Source organism: Rattus rattus, chromosome 8, assembly GCF_011064425.1.
Source record: "Rattus rattus isolate New Zealand chromosome 8, Rrattus_CSIRO_v1, whole genome shotgun sequence".
NCBI lineage: Eukaryota > Metazoa > Chordata > Mammalia > Rodentia > Muridae > Rattus > Rattus rattus.
Window position 1 is genome coordinate 10,848,013 of NC_046161.1, and position 20,473 is coordinate 10,868,485.

Consider the following 20,473-nt stretch of genomic DNA (forward strand, 5'->3'; position numbering starts at 1 on the left):
AGGAGGAGTCATAGTATGTGCGGTGACATGTCATTCTGTTCCTTTAATAGATACAAGTGACATGGTCATCATAGATAAATATCTCAGATGACTCTTTTTAAACCACTCCACACGCACACACGCACACACACACACACACACACACACACACACACACACACACCCCATAACAACAGGTAACTTCGAGTGAAAACAAACACATAGAAATTGCCACCTGTGAAACTTTATTAAAAAGAGAAATAGCGAAACAAAACTACTTTGTGGTTTGTTGTCCTTAAAAAAAAAAATAAGTGAGAAAGGGAGAAAAAAAAAACTTTTACAACTAAACAGATTTTGACATCTTGAAGATCAGTCATAGATGCTTGCCATACTTCTTGTTCTTGTCGTACAGCCTACTAGGAATGAACTCCACAGAGCAGGTGGTTCGATAAACCACGCAATCACCTTGTCGGCAGTCAGCAGGCTGGAGTTCAGAATCACTTGGGTACCCCGTTTGTCGACGCAGTCAAGCGAACTACAAACAACTATTAGTGGTTGTGTCATTTTTATCTAAGACTATGGCTTCTGTCAATTTCCCCTCACCAAGAGTAATAATAATTTTAAAAAGGCACAAAAGATCCCTTCACCAGAATGTTTATTAGGTCCTACTCGTTCACCTGGACATTCAAGTGACCCACCGCAAAGGCAGTGGTCTAACATCACGTGTCTGGCAACAGCATCCCAGGGCAGCATGCCCTGAGCTAAGGTAGAATTCCCAGTCTATAATAAACAATGTTGCTTTTATCAATCTTACATCTAATGTCTAGGGAGCTGAAAGAGAGGGTGCATTGTGTCCTTATAGGCTCAGCTTTCTTGCTGGGCATTTTGTATTTGTGTGTGAGTCTTAGCAGCTATAGCACTAATTTCTAACACTGATTTAACAGTTTAAAAACCACCAGGACTACTATTTTCTAGCTGCCCCCCTCCTCTCGGGGTCATGTCTTTAACAAGCATGAATGCAGGATTTTGAGAGACCTTTCTCCTAGTCAATCCGTTGCATTGATGTATGCCTCCTGCCACCCCTCAGATGACGAACTTTCATAGAAGATGAAGAAGTGGAAAATGCCCCTAAATGAATGAAAAGTGAGACTCGAGGTTCCGGCAGAGACAGGGAGTCTCTAGCTTATGAGGAGGAAGTCAAGCCTGCTCCTTGACTGATTCTAGCCCTCCCACATCCTGAAATTAAAAAATGCTCTAGTTGATTTTTTTTGAAAGTACAGAAGTTGCCAAGGAGACACATGGTAAAAAAAAAAAATGTAGCGTGAGGTGAATTGTAAACATTCAAGTATTCCAACAGGTTGAATTAAAATCAGCAGCAATGACATAAATAACCATATAGCTTTGGCTTGTATAACAAACAATGCATGGGCTCTCTACGTTAAAGGGGAAAGGTCGGGAGAACTGCTGGGAGCCTCCAGAAGAGTCAGGAGATCCATTTCCATCAGTGCATACCGACTTGGACGTTCCCACAAACTCCTCAGAAGCTTGCTAACCCTGAAACAACTGAGGGCGCAATTTCATGTGACAGTGTTTAGCCCCAGTGTGACTCCAGACGGACAGATGTCCAAGGCACCGTGACGTTTTCTAGAAGCTACTCATCTAGAAACCTTGGGGTAGGTGAGGCAGCGTTGTTTGACTTAAATCAGTGAAAACATCTTTCAGAGGGTAACCCCTTGGGTGAGTTGTTCACAAAACAGACTGAGGGTCAGCAGCTCTCGATCCAGTGCATTCTCCCTGTTCATGGGTCTTATCCCTGAGAATCATTCACAGCCAGTTAAAAAATAAATAAATAAAAGCACATTGCTTCGGATGACACATTCCGAGGCTCCGAAGAAGCCTGATCTAGGATACAGTGTCCGAGTTCCTTGGTGAACAATGCATCGGCCCAGTTTCCCTGTTAGCTAGTGTGTGTCCAGTTGTGGAACCTGACCCATTCCTGCCGAGGAAGGTCAGGGCATTCACAGAGCATCTGTGGGGAGTGCGCAGGACTGGACTTCCCTGTAAGCCATCTGCCTCCTTGAAGAGCGGAGTCTGAGGGCGAGAATCACGGTGGCTACCAGGAGGAGGAGTCCCAGGATGAAAAGGATGACCAGCGCTGCCTTGGCTCCTCTTGGACGCAGACTCTTGCCAAAGAAGTAGAGGTCTTCCTGTCCAGGTTGTTCTGTGAGAAAGAAAAGTGAGGCATCAGGTACCTGCCTCTCCCCGGGAGTAAAAGGCTGGGGCACAACCACAGGATTCATAGATGTCATTACCCTGGGAGGGCACTGTGACTGCATGGGGTCCTGCTCCAGAAGGGGACTTGGTAGAATATGGAATCCTGTTGTCTGCACAAAAAAAAAAGAAAAAGAAAGGTAACTGTTTCTAAAAGAAAACCCACCAATGCATCTTTTACCAGTAAGAACTTTCCTCCTCCAAGTCTGCCATCTTTCTTGAATCCTAACTGAGCTATTTCACATCAGGGTCGAGTACCACCCCCTCAGCTTCCCTATCTCTGCTCATCCACTGAGATCTCTCTTTAGATCACGGCATCTTGAGCTCATGACCCAGACTATCACACATCCTCCGACTGCCTCCGGAACCCCATACCCTGCACTGTTTCTGGCTGTCTCAGTCGTGATCACATATCCACGTACTCGTCTCTCTCACTTGACTCTGAGCTTGCTGGGGTTTGTACCTGTGTTTTTCTCATGCCTCCTGATTTCCAGGTCTACAGGAAGATTGGTGCCATGAGCTGGCGTCACTGACAAACAGTACCTATGTTCCTGAGGACAGTGTACGTGGTCTCCATGCCAGCATGAATGTGGTCGGACACGTGGCAGTGAAGGAGCCACGTCCCCGGGTGATCAGCAAACAGCTCGATGGTTTGAAATGTCCCAGGAAAGAGATCATACACATCTTCTCGGTAGGACTTATCAATCTGCGAACGTCAGGAGAGAAAAAATGTAGGGAGGAAAGCTGTTTTTTGTTTTGTTTTGTTTTGTTTAAACAACAGATCACTTTGATAAACTTGTAGTGACCAGTGTCTCCAATGGCCTCAACAGCCCTCCTACCCTGATACTCATACCCTCCAGGCGTCCCTCCTAGGTTATATGAGGTTAGCCTGTGTGCGGAATAAGATAGGGGTAGAGGAAGCATTCTTTGGATAAGAAAGCTATAGTTCTTCCCTCTTAGGTCAGTCTGGGTGAAGCTGGCTCCCTCATCATACCCATGAGATGAGGAAATTAAGTCTTCAGTCACAGACACCCAAGTGAGCCGGAAGATGGATCCCATGGGTCCAGTCAAACTCTTAACAACTACGCGCCCAGATATCTTGATTAGGCCCCATGAGAGACACTAACGCCAACTAGCCCACTCCTCCAGACTTTTGGCCCAGAAAGAACGAGAAGGTAAGTGCTTACTGTTTGGGGTCACTGAGTTATTGAGTGACTCGCCATGCAGCAATAAAGCAGCAGAACTACACATCTCTGTTGGACTGACCAATGGGAGGGAGAGACAGAAACCACAGACACGGAGAAGGAGCACCACTAAGATCTGCTGTGCAAAGCAAATATTGCAAACAAACAGCTTGCATTCACAGACTGCAATTAGAAAGGACACAACCGTGAAAGACCGTTCAAAAAGAAATGGGTAAAGAATGGAAAGGTGGCTCGGTGGCTAAGGCCACCTGCTTTTGCAGAAGACCTGCACTCAAGCTCCAGCACATCCGTGGTACAGTTCTAACCATCTGTAACTCCAGTCCCAGGGTGTTAGCATTTTGTCTAAGCTCCGCCCCACAGCTACACAGCAATAGGAATACCTGACTCACTATAAAAGGGGCTGCTTGCCCTCTCTGCTCTCTCTCGATTTCCTATTCCTGCTCTGTCCTCTCGCCCCTTCTCCCTCCCTATTCCCTTCCCCCCTCTCCCCCATTTCCTTCCCTTCCTACTCTCTCCCACATGCTCATGGCTGGCCTCTACTTCTCGATTCCTTCTCTCTCTCTCTCTCTCTCTCTCTCTCTCTCTCTCTCTCTCTCTCTCTCTCTCTCTCTGCTTTTCTCTGTCTCTACTCCCTCTCAACCCTCCCCATGTATTCTATCCTATACTGTCCAGTGGCTGTCCCTCTGGGGAAGAGAAGCCTCTCAGCATGGGTCAGCTGAGACATCTCCTTTTCTCGCACCTGACCACACCTCCACAAAACACATTCCCTCTTTCTTTATCTTTTTATAAACGTAACACAGGAGATCTAGTGCCCTCTTCTGACTTTGCGGCCCCCAGGCACAGCCATATGTCTACAAACATAAATACAGGCAAAAGCTCATACACATATATTATCTATTATCTATCTATCTATCTATCTATCTATCTATCTATCTATCTATCATTCTATCTATCATCTATCTATCTATCATCTATCATCTATCTATTATTCTATCTATCATCTATCTATCATCTATCTATTATTCTATCATCTATCATCATCTATCTATCATCTAAATATCATCTATCTATCATTTATCTATCATTTATCTATCATCTATCATCTATCATTTATCTATCTATCTATCATCTATCTATTATTCTATCATCTATCTATCATTCTATCACCTATCATCTATCACCTATCATCTATCATCTATTTATCATCTATCTATTATTCTATCATCTATCTATCATTCTATCTATCATCTATCTATCTCATCATCTATCATCTATCTATCATCTATCATCTATTTATCATCTATTATTCTATCATCTATCTATCATTCTATCACCTATCATCTATCATCTATCATCTATCATCTATTTATCATCTATCTATCTATCTATCTATCATCTATTTATCTATCTATCATCTATCTATCTTCTATCATCTATATCTGTCTATATCTATCTATCTATCTATCTATCTATCTATCTATCTATCTATCTATCTATCTATCTATGTGCTTTTTGAGACAGTATCTCTTTATATAGTCCTGGCTGCCATAGAACTCACTTTGTAAGCCCAAAATGGCCTTGAACTCATAGAAATCGTTCTGCTTCTACCTCTGGAATGTTGGGATTAAAGATGCACACACCCATAAAATAAACCTTTGAAAAAGAAAAAGAAGTGGGCAGCATGAATAGTATTGATTCTTAAAAATAATTACGAATCATATTAATTCTTTCCGAGAGACCAAATGGCTTTGTTGGCAACTTCTATCACGTATCTAAAGAAGCAATAGCAATCTTAAACAGACTCTTGTAGAAACTAGAGGCCAAGGAGTGCTTTCAAAGTCCCTATATGAACTGACTTTACACTGATTTAAATAAAAAAAAAAAGCTTCTTAGTAATCTGTAAAAACGCTGATCTCAAAAGTAATCACTGAGGGTACAGTGGTTGTTTTCAGAGGCTGAAAGTGTAGGGAGGCAGGAATGGAGAGAGCTGACCAGAGGGTACAGTCAGAAGCAGGAAGCCCTGTCGTTGTCTTATTTGACAGGCTCATTACAGATAATCACCAAGTACTGCACACTTAAAAGGCTAGGCCAGGACTGTGATATAGAGGAGAACCGGATGGTTCCATTCTGATTTGCATGTTAGGCAGTGTGTACATAAATGGGAATACCGCACTGTCTCCCGGAAACATGCACAAATTATACTTTCATGTATCAGTTAAAAGAAAGCACAGAGAGACACAAAACTCACATACTTCACCAAAGAATATGTAGAGACGGCAGGTGGAAACTCAAGACGATGCTCAGTGTAAGAGACAACTAGTGCAGAGTAAACTGGCCAACAGGAAAAAGAGAAACAAGATCCCAAGCACAGGTATGACCCGGAGCATGGGAGCTGTAGCGTATTTCCATGGGGATGGAGAAAGTGTACCACCGCATCACAACGGCTGGGCAGGGTCTGACCAACAGACAGTTGCCGCATGGCTTCGAAATTCTGCACATTTTGTTAAGGAAATAAACACAGATTCATGCAAAAATATGTGTGTCTGTTTATAATGACTTAGACCCTCCTTGGAAACCCTCTCATGTTTCTTATTGGAAAAAATAATAAACCACACTCTGTCCATATGACTACAACTTAGCCGTCACATAAAACAAACTTGTCACACATAGGAGAGGCATGCAGCCGAACTCCTCTACTGGACTGGAGATTCTGTAAGCTGCATGGCTTCTTTCTACAAGATATTCACAATATTGAAACTCTAGAGATAATCGTGATCTGTGAGGTTTGTTATGCTTAATTTGTTTTTAAAATTTAGTATTTTAGTGTGTGTCCCCACATATGGATGCCATAGTCCTTGTGTGGAGATCAGAGAGCAGCTCTAGGGAATTGTGGGTCCTGGGGGACAAACTCATGTCATCAGCTTTGCAGGGCAAGTGCCTTTGCCTGGTGAGCCATGGTGCAGTTTGAGAGGCTGGAAGTCCAAGGGGAAGGGGCCTGACCTAGTGGGTGCTCTTTTGCTGCACTGTCCCATGGCTAAAGGCACAAGGATACAATGTGGGCAGCAAGAGTTCAAGTTTGCGGCCTCAGTAATATGACTGACATCTCTCTGTTCCTGAGGACTTTATCCTGAAACTGATCACTTGCAATCAAGTCCCACCCCCAGCCACCTGCTAGGACTGGAGATCTGAGGCTCCAACTTGTGGCTTAGGGAAATGCATTCAGATCACAGCCGAGACAGAAATAGAGCAGGACTAGCCAAATGTCCGACCGGCCTACTGGAGTGACCTACAGGGGTGACGGGAAGCTGTGTCTGGGAAGGCGATGAGGGAGAGCCTCTGCTTCGAGTGCTGGTTAGACCTCTGCTTGTGCTTACAAACAACCCAGAATCTTACAATAAGTGGGATTTTGTGCAGAGTGAATTAAACCTTCATTTTACATATATGTGTGGCGAACTTTTTATAATTTTACAGTTTTATTATCTAACATTTACAATGTGTGTTGGCATTGTGAAAACCACTTACTGCATGTTACCCTCACTGCTGTTGGCTAACAGCAGATGCCTTTGAAACAGTGCTTCAGTAGATTGCTGTTGGCATGGACTGGTCCTGCTTCCTCACAGGCTAGGCTTGGCTATAACCTCCACTTCCTTGTAAAGAACACCAGAACCTGAGGTGACTGACTGTGTGGACTTTATCCTTGATGAACATATGTGACGTGTGTGTTTTAAACAGCTCACAAGGAGATTCTGCCCTGCCGCTGGCACTGCCCACACAGCAGAAGGTCACCCATGGTGCATCCCAGATCTCTGGGGCAAGAGTCAAGAAGAAGCTGGAGCTCAAAGGATCTCCTTAACCAGATAGGGCTGTTTTGTTAAGTAGTCAGGGAGAAAAAGAAAGAGATATTGGTGGGGCAGGGAAAGGAAGAAGGAAATAATAGGAGGGGAGGGGAGAGGGGGAGGGAGTGGGAGGAAGGAGCGGGAGAATACCCAAAGCCTATGGGAGTTCATGTAAAGTGTGAACCGCATACTCCAGGGTGGCCACAAGGATGACCAGACCACTGATGGCAAAACTCATCTGAAACTCAGAAAGGCTGGTAGGTTACAAGAAATGAAACCTACATTAAAAACACCAGGAGACGGTGTGGCCACCCTATCTGTTCTCTAATATGAGGCTCCCATAGGACTTATAGCCAACTTAGTCCCTTCCTGTCACAGACGCATTGAGCGTCCCTTCAAAGTCCTTCTGGGCCCCTTCCCGTACTTACTTTGAACAGAAAGCTCTCTGCATGGTAATGGATCGTGTGTATGTCCACTTCGCTTCCGATGCCCAGCAAATACCAGTTGGTCATTGAGTCTTCAGTCATTATGAGGCCAGGGAGGTTTCCAAAAATCTTTCCATTAATGGCTAAGGAGATGAAGACAGATACCCTCGGTCAGTGGAGGTCAGTAGCGCTCACCCAGTGGTATCGTGGTTCAAGGTCAGGGCCACTAGCATTCTTAACTGCCTGAATAGATAGTTTCCAGCCACTCACACTGGCCAATGGTGCCACCACTCTAGACCCAAAATCCAGATAAACAAGGAATCTTCAAATGTAGGGATTAGGGAAAGAAACATCCGAGTCTGTCTGTGAGAGTTATATCTCCAGTAACAGGGTGCTTATTCATGTTTTATTCCACATGCCTCTTTGGGAAGTACACAGTGTGCTGCTGAGAATTCACATCGAGATTTACTCCATGCTATTCATGAGTAGACGAAGACACAGAGTATCTAGCACATGTAAGTGTGTGTAAAGCCTATGTACATGTAATGGATAAATCAAATGTGTATTTATGTATATATTATGTATACTTATGTACATACACACACATGCTGAGCCTACCTGGATCTGTGTCTGTTTCACTTTCTAGGAACTAGAATAAGTATATCTGAGTCTCTAAAAGGCACATCATGCAGGCTGAATGGGCCTCATTATAACCAAAGCAAGCGGGTTATACAGTGGTGACCTCACTCCACCTCCTACTAACTATACACTCTGTGCATCGTGGCTCAACCATGTGCGTTCCATTTGCTGAGAACCGAGAACGTACTAAGAAACTCCTGAGACAGGTAAGGAAGTGCGTCTGAATGGCGAGCTGGCCACCGTGTTCTTACCCACATCAACAGCTTAGTGACCTGGATCAAGGCTCATCTGTACAAGTAGCTCTTGGTGAGAGAGTGTGTGCATGTCTGTGCAAACACATCACTCCTGCTCAAGCTATGAAGGGCAAGCGTCCTTAAGCAGGACCCAATTCTGTAACATACACATTAAAATGAAATTCTTGAGTGAAACTTCGAGTTCCAGAGAATTAAGCCAAACCCTTAAGTTTGACCACACAGAAGCTGTAATGGATTCATATTAAAACTTATCAATAAATGACAGTTTGACCTTTTAAAACATTTCCTCTTCACAGCTTTAAGGTCTCGGCATTCAGCAATGGCTGTCCCTTATCAGAGCCACAGAGCTGCTTTGGTCTGGAAAGGGCTTCCGAGGGCTTTCTCCAGACATCCCTGAGGGAAGACAGGAGCCCAGAGGAGGAGCTGGCGTCCCATCCAGGGACATCTCTCCAACCGTCTTCTCCTCACCGTGCATTCTGTTGCTCTCTTCAAAGTCATCGGTGCGCCTGAAATCCCGTGGATCTTTGTTGAGGTACTTCTTGATGTTGTCATCCAGGTACCACGACTCGTTCTCATTGAAGACCAGGAACAGCAGCGCAAACTCGTAGTCAACGTCACTTCTTCTCCCCTTCTCGTTCAGCACCCCCTCTCGGCATGTGATCAGAGGCCCCATCAACCCACTGTACGTATCCTGGACAGAAAAAGTAACCAAGTTCAGTGAGCGGCTAAGGCGCCATCCCGTCCCACGTGCCGCCATCCTAATGTAGACACTCTCTTCTCCGGCCTGGCTCACTCCACCGTCCGTTGTAATCTGAATGTCGCAAATGCTCGATATGTTCGAGATGCACAACTGGATAAACAAGCTTTCCACATTTCTCAGATACAAATATACTTTTCCAAATGCTCTGTGTGCTTATAAACTCCAGGACTTTAATTCATAATATCTAATGTGCTACTAAGGGAAGGTGAAGATAGCCCCTCACTTTAAAAATGACTACTTTCTGCATAGACTGCGATTCCGGTGTGAACTTTGGTTTCTGATGCATGATTAAATACCACCTTAGTTTTGCGTACAACAGGTACCTGACTCAGAGCCACCGCTGAGTCCTTGTTTTTTATTTCTCAGACAATTTATGACCCAAAGATTCCATAGTTTTAGTGAAGTTTGGGATGTGCTTTTGAGCCCTGGGTGTCCTTCAACCTGACCAGAGGGCCCGGTGAGATGAGATGGCTCAGCCAGGAAGGGCACCTGAAGCCAGGCCTAACGACCCAAGATGTATAGCTGGGACCCACATAGTGGAAGGGGAGAACTGACTTCTTCGCTGACCTCTGACCTTTACCTGTGTGCTGGGACATGCATTTGTGTTTATGCACACACACACACACGCACACACACACACACACACACACACACACTAACATAATTGAAAGGAAAAGATTTTCCACTTCCCAAAAATCATGAGCAAATTCTATTGCAGGACACCTGTTTCCTTTCAGACTGGCATATTCTCATGGGATTCAAATTGTCTTGAAAGTTCTATGCATGGAAATTAAATAGCTTCATTTTTATACTCTTATACCAGCAGTTAGCAAACTTAAAACAGTTATAAAGCCTTGTTTACACTAGGTCTGTGTTGTTTTTGTTTCTCTGTGGGTCCTGCTGCCTCTGTTACACCCATGGATGGTGTCCGTGGATGTAAGCAGTTGGATTTGGCCAGCAGACTATAGTTTGAGAGCCCTGTTCTAAGTCACACCCCTCTCACAATACCCACCAGAATAGGGGTGGTTCCAACAGTCACCTTGCAACAACCCTGGTTCCTCTCTCCACCTTACCTTCACAAAGTTTGCTGTTGAAAAGTACACCCACGGGATACAGTTGGGATCAGAGGGCCCAGGACCTGATCTCTTTGGGACATTCCATCTGTACGTTTTTATTTCCCCTGAAGTTAAAGAGAAAAAAAATAAAATTGGCTCTTAGATTTACCTGAAGAATTACAAACAAGGCTTTAAATATTAGGTAGCGATAATTTCTCATGTGCCAGATAGGGCCTTAGAAAACCTACACCTGGATTCCTACAGTTTCCGACTGATAGAGCTTGTCTCTGTGACCTCGGGCTCCAGCCTTCCCTTACTTTGCCTGTTTGGTTGTCAGTGAGCATCCAGGATGTAAAGATGTATTTCGCAGTGCACTGTTCATTCTGCTTGAATTCTGTGTCTTCTTCCCAATCTATCCTTTGGTCTCAGTCTTAGCCTCTGGCACCGTAATAACTAACTCTGCCAATCTGAGAGGACCCTGAGTTACCTAGGAGACAGGCTGCCAGGCACACCTGTGGGGGATTATCTAGAGAGGTTAACCTTTGAGCATGTCCGTGAGGGAACACCTTGCTTAGGCTGACTGGGGTGAGAAGACCCACCGTAACTTAGGGCAGCACCATCTCATGGCCTGGGATCCTAGACAGGTGGAAAAGGAGAAGGAAAGCTATGAACAGCATTCCTTTCTCTCTGCTTCCTGACCGTTGGTGCAACGTCGCCTGTCACCTCATGTTTCTGCTACTGTGACCTCCCAGAAATGACCTGGAACCTGCAACTGTCAGCCAGAATTCACCCTTCCTTCCTTAAGTTGCTTTGCCAGAATATCTTACCAAGAGATGGGAAAGGGGGAGGCCAGGTGTGTAGGCATAATGTTTTTGCACACTGCGTAAAGATTATCCTCGTGTTATTCAAATGCTGATTTCTCTGACCCCATGTCTTGCTTCAATCCGGACAGGCATTGCAATGTTTACATCAACAATCTCCTGTCTCAAGTTTGTGTACACAATGCTTATCATTTATTCTCTGCCTTGTCAATAAAACCTGATCAGCCAATGGCTGGGCAGAAGACAGAATAGGCTGGGACTTCCACCAGCCAGGGGAGGGGATAAGAGAAGAGAGGAAGACAGATGGAGCTATGAGCGGGGAGGAGAGGTGACATCATGGGTGTTCAGCTGAAGCATGAAAGGCCCTGAGTGCAAGTATTATGAGGATTTTGGCTGAGGGTAGCCATATTAGTTTAGAAGATTAAAATACATCACTAACTGTGCAGATATTACAGTAAAGCTTGATTAAATAAATCTTAGTCTTTCTGTTTTATTATTGGGGAATTATCTAGGATAAATAAAAAGAGCTGCTGTAGTAATTTACAGCATACGTTTATGTTAAAGTTAACATTTACACAGATGAGAGTTGCTAGGGACCTTGGAGTGGTCTTTCCTCAGTCCTCCCTCCTCAGTCTTCCCTACAGATCAAGGGAGTCAGAATGAAGCTGGGACTGAAGCACCAACGTTTTGAAAGCTTCTTATGCAGAACTGTGCAATGCAGCTAGTACCAGGGTAAGAGAAACCTAATTCCAAATCCCTACCCTATGCAATGGTTTGGGGGGTGGGGGAAGAGGCTGGAACTTTCTGTTTAACTGATATTTGACAAAGTACTTAGCTTCCTTGATCTATAATTTCCTTATGGTAAACTAGCTTAGTGCCCATGCTTTAGGACTTTTGTAAGGGTGAATTGAAATTATATAATGTAAGTTACACGGGGATAATACTACACTCCAGCTAGTCAGTAAATGTTAACTTTTTGCTTGTGTTTTTGTTTTCTGAAGCAAATTTTTTCTTGTGTAGCATTGAACAAAGATAAATGGGACACAGAAGGGAATAAGACCCCTCAGCCACTGTATAGGCCACCTCAGTGGATCAGTACTGAGCGATAACTCAAACAAGAGCCTTAACCCAGCCTTCAGAATGTCTTACACCCTGTGACCTTTGACTTTAGCCTTATCAGCACCCCTCCATAAACCCAAACAGCTAACCACAGACTCCTTTCAGTTTCATCTACAAAACAAAATGAGAAATTCTTTACAGCAAGAGATCTAAACAAAATAGATAATTTTACACTGAATCTTTAAACTTGGCTTAACTTTTGAACCTGGTTGAAAATTACATCATTTGAACAATGTGACATCAGAAGCTACAACACCATCTATGTGGCTATGGTTGTGACACTTGGAGCACGAATCTATCTCTGGAGAAGCCACCCCGACTCCTTGGGAGTGTTTTGTCCTCTTCTTAATGAACTCCAATTTTGCTTCATGCTGATCATGAAATCTTTTTTATCAGGAAGTCATGATCTCTGCTACACCCACATGGAGGCTTCTAGAAAGGGCTCCTTAAGTGGCATAGGTAACAATGTCATGTAGGGGTAAGAGGTCAGTTGACAGGGTTCATCTCCCACTATTGCTGACAGACTACATTGGCCTCAGACTTGAGCACGCTCACCTGATCCTCCTGAGTACTTATATTGTAGGCACACACCACCACACCCAGTTGGCTTTTCGTGCTTTAATAACAAATGTACACACCCTTATGAGTAGGCTCCATATCTTGCTATTAACTACCATGATAGCCACATTGCAGAAGACCCAACTCAAAGCTTGTTTTAAGTCATTAGTTCCTTTGAACTATGTGCATCCCATCCCTGTCCAATAAGAACAGTAGACCTTTGCCTTCGAGCTTTTCTACAGAAAACAGAAGTGATGCTATGATGTAACTTCATTTTTCTTTTCTGATGCTCAACCATGGGTAATCATACAACTTTGGGTGTGATCTCTGTTATGTCTCCTTGACGACCCTTTGCCTTGTGCATGGTGAGACAAACAGGTGGTGTTTAATTCCACATTTAACAGAGGCAAGCGGCTGCAGGTGTTATTTAAGTCGGAATAATCTGCTGTTTGCCTGGTGGCGATGTAAAAATGCTCTGTCAATGTTTGTTGAGTGAATGGATGGCTGTGGTGCGCTGAATGAGAAGGCTCCCACACGCTCCTGCAGTTAAACACTTGCTCCTCAGTTGGTGACACTGTTTGGGGGAGGTTATAGACCTTTCAGGAGGTGGAGCCATGCTGGAGAAGTATTCACTCAAGGTGGCTTTTTAGAGTCCCTAACTTTGACCAATTTCAGTCTGCTCTGTCAGGCTCTGTCTGCACTTGAGCATGCAAATTCTCAGCTTCCCACTTCCTTGGCTTGATGTCTCCTCCAATCTTATAGATCTTGTCCCTCTGGAACTGTGAACCCAAATAAACTCTGCCTTCTGTAAATTGCCCTGGGCATAGTGTTTGATCACAGCAACAAAAAGTAACTAATATTTTTTTTATTGCTAGGGTCTGCTTACTTTTCATGTCTAAAGTGTATCTATTGTGAGAGTGCAGGTGCTGTGTGTCACGGTGTCTGAGGGTCAGAAGAGAACACTCGGGAGTCAGCTCTCGCCTTCCACTTTATGGATGCCGTGGCTCTGTTGTCTCTGCTGTGGGGCATACTTGAGGCTAACCAGCCTATGAGTTTCCGGCTGATTCTCCCGTCTCTGCCTCCCACAACTCCCTATGGAACGAAAAATGCTCAACATCATATGTCGCTGGGGCACTGCAAATTAAAGCAACGACCAAAATCTAAAACAGAAAATACTGGTGAGGATATGGCACAAGGAGGCCCTCTCACTTGAGGTGGGAACGTAAAATAGCACAGCCGCTTCTGAAGACAGTGGCAGTTTCTTTAAAAACTCCCATATTCTCACCACACAGTCCAGTGATTGGGTTCCTTAGTATGTACTCAAAGGAGTTGAATATTTATGACCATTCAAAAACCTTCACGTGAATATTTAAAGAAAACCTGGCCACTAGAACTTCTCATGTATAACCTTTGTTACTACCAAAATTGTTCATCTGGACTCCCTTCTCCCGCCTCAAGGCATTGTAGTCACTTCAGAGAAATGGGTGATGAAGAGGTCGGGCCCTGGAGTCAAATAAACAGGGTTTCTGTCACCATTCTCCAGGGCCCTGCCAGGTCATCTGCTGTTGAGTGACAGACCAGCTTCATCAGCTCTAAGGGTAAAACGTTCACATTTAACATATCTGAAGTTAGGATGCATTACTGAATTTGTAACATGATACAGTTCAATGAACGGTGTGTCTTCTTGTTTTAGTAACAGATTACTCAGCAATGGACATTGCGGCTCATGCCTTCAGTGAGATCTGGTCTGCATTGCTGGATTGTTGTATCGATGGATGATTAAGGGGGGGTTGTTTTTATTTTTAATTTCAAATGTAGAACTCAATCTCTGACAGAAGGTAGCCCTCAGTGTGCACTTGCCATGGGTATTTCTGACTGACTGCGAGGTCTGTGACAGGGCCATTGCGTAGACCCTGAGACTCGGCAGAGAGACATAGAAGACAGCTCTCCTAGGCCCTCAGAGACCAGAAGAAGAGATCCCCATGTCTCATCAAGATGGAACAGACTTTGGTGTGACTTACCTGGCTTTGTGACTGGCACGTCAAGGAATTTTCCACTGTCTGAGTCCTCCACACCCTGGGCTGTGATGGAGTAGGGCCGGCTGGCTTTGTTCTTAAAGATAATGAGAATGGAGTCCCCCACCTCAGCATGGATCATTGGTCCTAAAGAGGAAAGTGCAACCATGTACATCACAAAGATCATGCCATGCTTAGCTGTCTGACCAGCCTGAGTTTAAATCCTTCTTCCTTCCCCTAACAGAAGGCCTTGGGTGAGTCATGGAATCAGAATCTCGGTTTCCTTATCTACAGACTGGGTTCACTAAGACTCTTCCAATAGCACTGTGTGTGTGTGTGTGTGTGTGTGTGTGTATGCGTGTGTATTCGTGTGTATGCGTGTGTATGTGTGTGTGCGTGTATGTATTTGTGCGTGTGTGCGTGTACGTGTGTATGTGTGTGTGTGTGTGTGTGTGTGTGTGTGTGTGTGCGTGCGTTTGTGTTTGTGTATCATAGAGTTTATTTCTGTCCAACAAAACCAAGTATTCGGTTAATTCTTCTCACTGCTAACCAGCAGTGGGGCTTCGGTTGTAATCTATGGTCAGTTGGATGGGAAGCGTCCCCCACAGTCTTGGGCTTGGTCTCCAGTTGGTTAGTGCTGTTTGGAAGGTATAGGTGGTAGCTTTATTGATGAAGTGTGTCAATAGGGATGGACTTTATGATTAACCTCTTCACACTGTTTTCAGTTTGCCCTAGACGATGTGAGCTCTCAGCTTCCTGCTGCAGTTGCCATGCCTGCAGCCTGTTGCCATGCCTCCCTGCCCTGACAGACTCTTAGCTCTCTGGAACTGTAAGCCCAGATAAACCCTTCCTTATATAAGTTGCCTTGGTCATGGTGGTTTTATTTTATTTTTTCACAGCAACAGAAAAATAACTATTGCTAATACCTATACCAAACCTTAAGGAACCTAAAATTGCATATGATCTGATAAATGGATTTGTTACTGATAAGGAGGCTCTGGTGGAATGATGGGTAGGTGGTAAAGGAATTTATGGCAACACAGTCATCACTCGTACATGTCTAGTATTGACTCTCATTATGCAAATATTGTGAGGCTTAGTTTAACTGCAACTTGACCCACCTGAGAAGAATCTTAATGAGGAATTGCCTAAATCAGGCTGACCTGTGCTCCTGTCTGCAAGGCACGGTCTTGATCGCCTTAACTGATATGAGGAGACAGCCTGAAGGTTGACAGGTTTGGGGCCTTGGACTGTCTGAGAGTAGAGAAAGCTAGCTGAGCACTAAGCATGTATTCCTTCCTCTCTGCTCTTGGCTGTGGATGTGATGTGACCAAGCTGTCTCAGGCTGGGGCTTCTGTGACTTCTCCATCTTCAGAGACTGAAGTCTGGACCTGTGAACTAAAATACAGGCTTTCTCCTCTAGGCTGCCTGTTGTCAGGGTGGTTTTGGTTTTGCTTTTTATCTCAGCAATCAAAACGAAACCAACGTCAGACGCCTCAAGCACACTGCGCATGCTCACTTTCCTGTTGCTAGCAACTGGCTTCTGTGTGTCTGTGCGGGTGAGCCCCTGTGGGCGGCATTATGCCAAGTGCCTCTTGCTCTGCAGTGCTAGGCAAACACCCCAACAAGATCGAGTATGGGGCTCACAATCATCTTCACGGGGTGCAGCTTTGTGGTGCAGACTCCCTTTGTAGAAGAATGTCTCACCTGATCCCCGAGGGTCCCCCTTCAGCGTTTGGCGTGTTCTACAATCATTCAGAGATAAACCCTTTGATGGTAAGTGGTGGGTCACCACCCAATCGTTTGGCACTGAAGCAAGCCCGGCTTTGGTTTGAAGAGATGTGGCTAAAGTCCTCAATACATTTAAAAAATTTTGTTGAACTATTGTTATCCCCAGAAGTAAAAAAGAAACTGCTATGTAAGTGTGTGGACATAGTTCAGACTATTTGCACACATTAAGTCATTGCTGTTCACGATTCCACTGCGCAAGCCTTGCTGGACTGGTTTAAAAAAAAAAACAACAAAAAACGATGCCTTCCAGCTGACAGTGCTTTGTGATGGGACGCAGAGCAGTGGTGGACAGATGTGGGCCTGTGTGTGCCCATTGAGTTCCTGGGATTCCATAAAACTCTAAGCTGCAGATGACAGAAAGGACCTCACTCTCCACAGGAGAGACTGGGGCAGCTAACTTGCCCCAATGTAAGTCACTCATTTCTCTGTTACTGATTAAGCTGTGCTCTTGGGGAGCTTGCTTGGCCCCCTCAGCTAGCCCAACCCTTTTCTTTAGAGCTCAGTGCACACTCATAGCTCCAATGTGTGACTCATGAATTGCTCACAGGGACTGACAAGTCAACAGAACAGGGCAGGAGCGGCAGGGGGGGGGGGGGGCGCGCATAATCACTGTGAGGCTGATGGCTCCTGTAAACCACACTCAAAAAAGTTCCCTGTGGTGTAGAAAGCATTTCCAAAATCCTTCAAGTGGGGCGGGTCTAGTGGCTCCCAGGCGAAGAGGAGGTGAGGAAGGAAGGCAGGACAGGCTTGTTGATGCCAGCCACACTGAGGCACCAGCCAGCCCAGAGTCCATGCATATCATACGCCTAGTCAGGTCTGAGGCCCAGGAGTCAGGTCAGGACCTGTCCCCCTCAGCACCCACCAGAGGCCTCTTTTTGTTCTTACTCAGTTGTATAGTGTGTTCCATGGCACGGTGCACATGAGCCAGGACCTTAAGTAGGTCTCACAGACACTCCGCCTGATGTCCTGAGTCATCAAACTTTTTAAAAGGAAAATTTCTCAGCTCAATAGAGAGGCAGAAAAGGGTATGAGACACCAGGTAGACTACTGTGACGACAAGGATCCCGTGCTGTGTGAGAGGTACGGACGTGGCGGGGAGGGGAGACAGACAGAGAGATGCCCACACTTGGGGCTGACAGGCTGAGATTCGCCATACCCAGGAGTTGAAGATGCTCCTCTTGAGGCGGCCGGGCTTTAATCTCCACAAATTCTCCGTTTGTGTATTCCCTATAAACCACCTTCCTGTACTGAGAGCCAATCCAGTTTTCAGTGTGGTTCATAAATATATCTCCATGTCTGTAAAGAAGGGGCATTAGGAATCAAGGTTGTCGGAAGACAGGACGACTGTGGGTGTCTGTTATCTGGGGTGATTCTCCCCCAGCTGGGGTCAGGGTCTCCCCAGAGAGTTGGCCTTTGCACCACCTCTGAGAGCAGGGCTAGAAGTCAGCACCTCAGAGCTCCTTGCATCCTCGTGAGAGGAACCCAGCTCAGACCCACGGCCACCCTTGGAACCCATTACCGTCTCCTGCTGCAGGGCTCTAAACTGGGCTAACCTCAGAGAATCCTAACAGAGGCTGTGCTTCTCTGGCTGGCACTAGGTGAACTCACTCTCTCTCTCTCTCTCTCTCTCTCTCTCTCTCTCTCTCTCTCTCTCTCTCTCTCCCCACACATTTCATGACCACATTCTATACCCCTTGCAGGCACTCCTCCACCCCCATTGCTGCCACCACCCACTGCAAGGCTGTAGGGAATATGATACGAATGTAGCCGTGTACAGATGAGTAATTCTTGTTATGTTTATGTCCTAGAGACTTAGAGTGTGTTGTATGTGTAGCTGTTCAAAGACGTGCTAACAGATGTCTGTGCTGTGTTAACACTGACCTCAGTCCACAGCACTATCCTCAGCCTGAATGGAGCTTCTCCATTTCCCATAAGCACATCCCAGCACTGCTGTTCTAGGGGACAGGCACCCGTCTTCTTTCTGACAGTGGACCATGTAAGGCACACAAATGCAAAAGCCGTGGCATCAAACAGGCCAAGAACACTCGCAACGGCAGAGCTGAAACAGGGCTCTGATCGCTTTAACGGGTGTCACGCCAGGCCACTGACGTTGTCACAGCTCTTCAGATATCTTCAAATTGTCACGGGAACCTCGAGTGTTTCTGAGTGATTTTGGAGATACTCTGGGATAGTGTGTGTCCCCAGGGCCTTCCTGGAGGGCCGGCCTCTCACGCCACTCTCTGGGAGTAGAGTGCCACAAACAGATTTTAACAAGTAGGCACACTTGTAAGTGGTGAAGTTTATGAAAAGTAAGGAGCGGCTCTGTGTCTGTCACCAGAATAGGTCACAAAAGATGGAGGAGAAAACTCACGAAGAGCTGGCAGAGTGGCCTGCATATAACCCCAGCTGCTGACACAGAAGGATGACTAGTTGAAGACCTGACTAGGCTACACAGCGAGATATCGTCTCCAAGGAAAAAAAAATCACTTTCTTTTCTAAAGTAGAGTGCGTCTAATGTCCTTCCACCCCTCCCAAATCAACCACCTGTGTTCTAATCTAAGCACCTTTCTGCATGGCTCTCTCTGCCCCCTACACAACTTCCTGATTTCCACTCTGGTCGTCTGCTCCAAGTCCGACCCTCTCTTCCTTGTGGGAAACCTTTTAGTGCTTCTCTCGAAGACCTTCTCAGTCTCTCTCAGACTCTGCATTTTCTGTTTTTCCTAAGTCCTGACTTAGACTGGCTGTCCCTGCAGCTCCCAGACACGAGGGTCATTCTAAGCGTTTGCTCTCTTTAGCATGGGGAACCCTCAACCCATCCTTTCTTTCGACCTGTTCATCGCTTTGTGAAGAGCTATCACCCCCTTCTTCCACTGGCTTACACTTCACCCCAAAGACTGCTTCCTCTAAGAGCCCACTTTAAGTATGCCCCCCCCCAGATGGGGCTGTGAGTTATCACTGAACCTCTCCTCTGTTAAAGATGGCTTCCCTTCCCGCCAGGTCCAGCAGTACCCTTGGGGCCATGTATTCAGTGTGGGAAAGCCCTGCTCTGTGCCCCACACAGTCCCATCAGCACTCTGTCCAGTGGACGTTCAACAGATACATGCACACCTCTGACCTGACTACACTCGTGATGGGGAGAGAGACTACATTCTACACAATCTGTGGGTCTCAGCTGTGCTTGTGGCCGGCACAGACCAAAGCTGTGTTCTGTTTGCCATTTCCCAGCTCTCCTCCATGCACAAGGCACACAGCAACTGCTGTGTGCGAACTTGATCACAACTGATGCTGGGAAGATGCTGAGTCACGTGTGCTGTGAGGCCACTATGACACCCTGTTTATAAAAGTCTTAGCAGATGCCTGCTGTATAATTGCTGCTCGGCAGATGCATTACGGTGACCCCTGGGATTACTAAATTAAATGCATACTGGCCTTCAAGCTCAAGAGTGTTAGCACCATAACTTCATTCTTCTTTAACTAATTGATCTACTTTTTCAGGTTTACTTTCATTGCACAAATCTGATGCTGACATTGTGCCAGTGTGTCCGTGTGTTGCCTTTCACGAATCCTGATGTCTTCCCAGCATACGCTAAAGAAATTCAGACATGGAGGTGGTGCAGAAGGTCTGTGCTGGTCAGGACAATGAGGGTCTCAGAGGCTCAGAGGTGGCTTGTATCAGGACGTGGGTCAAACTAATAGCCCTGGGGCAGAATCGAATACACAAGCCAGAGGTGTGGTCTATACACCT

At 45.6% G+C, this 20,473-nt stretch overlaps 1 protein-coding gene across 1 annotated transcript in view; it reads right to left on the reverse strand.

Moving 5' to 3' along the window:
• Positions 1–1,997: 1,997 nt before the first annotated feature.
• Hephl1 (hephaestin like 1) overlaps positions 1,998–20,473 on the reverse strand; it is a 65,057-nt gene continuing 46,581 nt past the window's right edge. The window contains exons 13-20 of the mRNA XM_032909916.1: positions 17,885–18,024; positions 14,944–15,084; positions 10,443–10,549; positions 9,078–9,300; positions 7,720–7,859; positions 2,794–2,956; positions 2,292–2,363; positions 1,998–2,200 (exon numbers count right to left, since the gene is read on the reverse strand). Of these exons, the coding sequence (XP_032765807.1) occupies positions 1,998–2,200; positions 2,292–2,363; positions 2,794–2,956; positions 7,720–7,859; positions 9,078–9,300; positions 10,443–10,549; positions 14,944–15,084; positions 17,885–18,024 (1,189 nt within the window). The remainder of the gene's footprint in view (positions 2,201–2,291; positions 2,364–2,793; positions 2,957–7,719; positions 7,860–9,077; positions 9,301–10,442; positions 10,550–14,943; positions 15,085–17,884; positions 18,025–20,473) is intronic.